Source organism: Pteropus medius, unplaced genomic scaffold, assembly GCF_902729225.1.
Source record: "Pteropus medius unplaced genomic scaffold, Ma_sr-lr_union100, whole genome shotgun sequence".
In the NCBI taxonomy this organism is placed as follows: domain Eukaryota; kingdom Metazoa; phylum Chordata; class Mammalia; order Chiroptera; family Pteropodidae; genus Pteropus; species Pteropus medius.
The window spans coordinates 3647086-3652115 of record NW_024342469.1 but is presented as its reverse complement, the minus strand read 5'-3'; the positions used below and the strand labels follow the sequence as shown (position 1 = coordinate 3652115).

The 5030-nt window shown below is 65.7% G+C and overlaps 1 protein-coding gene across 6 annotated transcripts in view; it reads left to right on the top strand.

Annotated features, from left to right (window-relative positions):
* PRR5 (proline rich 5) overlaps positions 1 to 5030 on the top strand; it is a 49430-nt gene that overhangs the window by 28129 nt on the left and 16271 nt on the right. For 4 of the 6 annotated variants that reach the window (XM_039863215.1, XM_039863216.1, XM_039863213.1 and 1 more), the window contains one exon: positions 4548 to 4628. The exons of the other annotated variants lie outside the window; for them this stretch is intronic. In XM_039863215.1, the coding sequence (XP_039719149.1) occupies positions 4548 to 4628 (81 nt within the window). The remainder of the gene's footprint in view (positions 1 to 4547; positions 4629 to 5030) is intronic. 6 annotated transcript variants of the gene reach the window in all.

The following is a 5030-nucleotide window of genomic DNA, read 5'->3' as shown; positions in this document are numbered from 1 at the left end:
CCCTCCCCCCCCACCCGTGCCTGGGCCACTGCTCTCCCACCCGCAGCATCCAGAACCCGGCCTCGCAGCTGGGAACGTGGGAATGTGAGGCCCAGGCAGCCGTGGAAAGACAGGCGCACGCCACTGTCCCCTCAGCAGCCTGCTGGGACCGCTGGGTCAGAGCCCACGCAGGTGCCTGCCTGACTGGTCAGGCGAGCCTCGGGAGAAAAGCCCCAAGCCCTTGCCTGGCGCCCCGGGAGGTGTGGGGGTGGGCCCAGGGCCCCTCCCGCTCAGCCGGACACCACAGGGAGCGCGGCGACCTGTCTGCTGAGGAGCAGCTGAACCTGCCTCAGGCCCCTCGCAGCCCCACTTTGCAGAGGATCGTACTGGGGCGCAGTGTGGGGGCAGGATTGGGTTCCGAGACACCTGCCTCCCTGGGCCTTCCTTCCACCTGAGCATGAATAGGGGGGCAGTGGACACTGCTCCTGGGGTAGCTGGAGCCAAGCCAGGCAGTCCTCACACGTCATCTTTCAGAGCTGGGTGTGACCCCCCCCCCGGGGGTACAGATGAGGACATTAGGGCTCTGGTCACCCTTGGATGGACAGGGCAGGGGGATGACTAGAACCCGGGCTGCCTAAGGTGGGCAGGAGCCAGGAATGGCAGTGACCAGCCCAGGCGGCAGCCAGCAGCGGGAGGAGCCTGAGGGGCCCATAGGGACCCAGTGGAGTCCAGCGCCTCTGGCTACCTTCGCCCATCCGCTCACCCCTTCCACAGGCCACTAGCCGGGAGCCAGGTCCTGAGATGACCCTGGCCTCAACACCAGTGCAGGAGGCTCCAGGAGGGACCAGCCCCACTCGGGGGTCGGGCAGCCCCCCGGGAGCACCAGTGAGAGGGTGCAGAAGCCTGCCCTCCTCTCTGGGTCCTCAGAGGCCTCCTGACTGGGTCCAGAGGCTGTGGGTGGGCCCCCCACCTCACCCTGCGGGGCTTCCTGTATGGGCAGGTTGGCCGCACGGGTGGTGGTGGCCCAGAAACCACCCCGCTGGCGTCCCATGCCGGCCCCGGCCCCAGCCAGGCAGCCACGGGCGGGTGCCCCTGGGAGCCCCACAGTTAGCCCTTTTTCTCTCAGCCTGACTTCGCCCCACCCCCATCCTGGGCAGTCCTGTCCCGCCAGCCCCGGGGCGCCCCAGAGCCTCACTAAGGGTCCGGCACTTCTCACCTCGCCCTGTGCCCACCCGGTGCTTAAGCGAGAGGTGCTGGGACTGGTCCCCGCCCTGCCTTCCTCCGTGGGGGAGAGGACAGGCCCAGTGAGGGGCGGCAGCTGGGGGCCGTGACGGGTCAGCTTCCACTGGGCCTCGCCCGGCAGCGCCCCCGGCTGGGCCTGCCCGCCTCTGGTCTGGGAGGCCACAGGCAGGGATGGCTGGGGTTTCACTTCTGTTTTGGGGGGGGTGATAAGTCACATGAGGACCTCCATCCTCGCCCCTAGTGGCTCAAGAATTTTTTGTTTACCCAACTTGAACTTTGGAAAAAAAGTGGAACCTCATCTGGGGAGAAACGGGAAGGGCCTTCCCCCACCCCCGCCTGCACGCCCACCCCCGGTTGGCGGGAGCATGAGGTGGGGGAGGACCGTGGGGCTCCAGGCTGGGCATAAAGCTCTGTGACTTAGGGCAGCCCCTTGGCTTCTTGGAGCCTCGTTCTGTGCCTTGGGTATGACAGTCCCCGGCTTTGGAAGGAAGGGACGGAGAAAACGGCAGGGCAGAGGGCCGAGTTCCGCGGGGTGGCCCCTCGCTGGAGTCACTGCCGTCTGCCAGGCAGCCCCGCAGGGCATCGTCGCCTTGAGGTGCTGCAATTATGAATCCCGTTGTATGGATGGGGAAACTGAGGCATGGGTGGCCAGGGCATCTGGCCAGGAAGCCCAGGGCCGGGATTCGAAACCAAGCCTGCACCTGAACCAGCCTGGCGGCTGGGGACAGGGAGCGTGGACGAGAGAACCCAGGGTGACGCTGGGCGGGGTGACGCTGGGCTCACGGGGCTGCTCAGACCTGGCTGGTGACAGACTGGACGGGTGGTACCTGGGTCACCAACAGTGCCTCCCTGGGTGACGCTCTGCTGCCCCAGTGCCAGGTGGGGCAGAGGAGGCTAAATAGTGAATAAGCCGCCCTCCCCTTCCCAGAAAGGAGATGGGGTCCAGTACTCTCCGTGCAGGTGCGAGGGAGGAGGGAGGGTGGGGGCGAGCCTCCAGGCCAGGGAACAGCAAGTGCGAGGGCCAGAGGCAGGGGGGGAGGGTGGCACAAGTGTCACAGAGAGCGCCCAGACCCTGAGGGGTCCAGAGAGCCGGCCTTGTCCTCCAAAGCCACATGGCGTAGGGTCCACCTGGGCAGGGGCCCAGAGTGGGCCGGGCGCCTCCAGAAAAGGAAGAAAGACACAGGCTGGTGAGCGAAGGTCCATGAGAATAGCAGGGTCAGGCCTGGGGGCCGCTGGGACCTTCCTGGTTTGGGTCACGGGGAGAACTTGGCCAGGCCCCATCCACCCCCCACGGTAGACAGGGCTGGGCGGGACGGCCCCAGTGCCATGTTCGTCCACCCCAGTGGCCCCCACAGGCCTGAGACTTGAGTTCCCACCTGTCAGGATTCCGGGGGGGCAGCTGCTAGAAGACGGCTGGCTTCCTGGCGGCCATCAGGCGTCCCGTTGGGTTTTTGTCTTTTTTTAGTCTGTAAACGGTGAGCAGCCTCATGTGACAGCAGTCGAGGGGCTGGGTCCACCAGGGACTTGTAACGTGGGCGAACACGATCGCAGCTGTGACCCCAGGCTGGGCCCTGGCTGCCGTTTCCTCCTCACAGCACCCTGGGGGCACACTCATGACCCCCATTTCACCGGCGGGAAACAGGTTAGGGGATGCCTGTCCCTGGACACACGAATAACCAGCCTCCCAACGTCAAAGCCCCGAGTAGTCGGGCTCCCCAGGTCAGGTGATGAGCGTGCAGTGTGGTCACGGTGCCTGTCCCAGCTGAGAGCAGCGGCTCAGAGCCTCTGTCACCCACCTGGGATGTGGGGCCCATCCCCTGCTCTGTCCCCTCCAGGGCACAGAGCCGGAAGCCCCGCCCAGACCTGGGGAAACTGCAGGGGGACATCTGGCAGCTGCTGGGCAAGCTCCGTGGCCTCCCACAGGGGGCTCGGCCTCTCTGAGCCTCAGTTTCCTCGGCCGGAAAGTGGACAGCCAGCCCATGTTGCTGAAGGGTGGGCTGGTGAGGGCAGACAAGAGCGCCAAGAGCTCAGTGGCCACTGTCCGCCCTGTGACGTGACCGACAGGGTGCGCCCAGCCGTCCCCTGCCCACTGAGAACCAGCCAGCCGGTCTGCAGTGGCGAGCCTCGGAGCAGCCACCGGGTCTTGGAGGGGGAACAGTGGAGCCACCCAGACCTGGTTCTCGCCCTCGGGAGCGTGTGGCCAGTGGAGAGGCCTAACAGGAAAGTGAATCAGCAAAGTGCTGGGACTCAGTCTGCTTGGGGAGGGCTTCCTGGAAGCGGTGGCCTCTGAGCTGAGGCTCCCGTGTGAACAGCAGCTCGTCTGGTACAGGGCGGAGAGGGGCCGTCCAGCCAGGACGGGCAGTGGGTACAGAGACCCAGAGACGTGGCCGCCCTGGCAGGCCCTGCAACCTGGGATTAGAGTGTAGGATGCCCGGGACTGGGAGGAGGGGCCGCTCCCAAGGAGCTTTGAGTGCCGCGTCCGGGCCTTGCACTGTATCTGCTGGGCCAGAAATGACTGGCTGCGGCCGAGTGGATGCGGTGGGGAGGCAGGCAGGTGTAACCGGAGGTCCAGGCAAGCGAGGAGGCGCCCCGGGTGCAGCAGAAAGTTCTAGGAGGCAGGAGTGGGTCGGGCGCAGCATCGATTGGGTTTGTGGGGTGAGGGAGAGTCTGGATGCATTTTCGGCAGATACTTAGCAAGCCGCTGCTCTGAGCCAGGCGCTGGGAAAGCCGTGAACACCCGGGCCCTGCGCTCTCGTGCCCTGTAGATAACGGTGGAAACAAACTGTCACATGTGAACGTGATGCACGAGCGGACGACCACCTGTGATCTGAAGGCAGGACCCGGGGAGACGGAAGGGGGCACCAGGCAGCAGAAAGGACCAGGTGGAGCACGGTGGCCGCCTGCAGCTTCCCCGTGGGGTTGGTGCAGATCACAGGCCTGCCGTGCTCAGCGGGGCGGGGTCGCCAGTTGGACTTGGATATGTTGGGGGTGACAGACAATCGGAGGGTGGCCCCAGTTTGTGACATGAGGGGTGTTCAGGAGCACAGGAAAGGAAGAAGAGAGTATTCAGGGTACACAGGACGTCCTGGAGAGGTGACCAGCAGGTGCCGAAGGCTCCGGGAAGGCTGGGACTGGGGACCCAGGACCACGGGGTTGAGACGGGACCGGAGGCTTTGGCGTGCTTGGGGTCCCGTGGGGACAGGTGCCTTGCTTCAGACCGGCGGTACTGTGCCTGGAGCAGAGGGGAGGGCTGAGGGGAGAGGGAGGTGGGGCGGCTGGGGGGCTGGGGGCTCTGGGCTCAGTGCTCCTCTCCCCCCCGCCTGCAGCATCCACAACGGGGTCATTGCCGTCTTCCAGCGCAAGGGGCTGCCGGACCAGGAGCTTTTCGGCCTCAACGAAGGCGTCCGGTGAGTGGCCGTCCTGGCCTGTCCCAGGCCTGGGTCTGTGCGTGGCAGGGAGGGCTGTGGCAGGGCGAGAGGCCCCAGCCAGGCCTGAGGTTCCACCCTGAGCACCACGGTGGGCAGTGACCCCCGTGCGGGCCTGGTGGGGACCCCTCCTGACAACTTCTGTTCAGGGGAATCAGGGTGGGGCTCGGACTGTGGCTCACAATAACGCCCACATTCCCTGCTGGTGGCGAGCATCGGGGAAGGTATTTATTCTGTGGAAGAGGAAGGACCCACCTGCCTAATGAGGGGCGTGTCGCTCCCGGAAAAGCCGTCGCAGCCGGCTGAACGCCCCTCGTTTCCTGTGAATAGCTCAGGAATGAGCCCTTGCGAAGGAGCCTCAGACAGACCCGCTTTCCCGGGAAT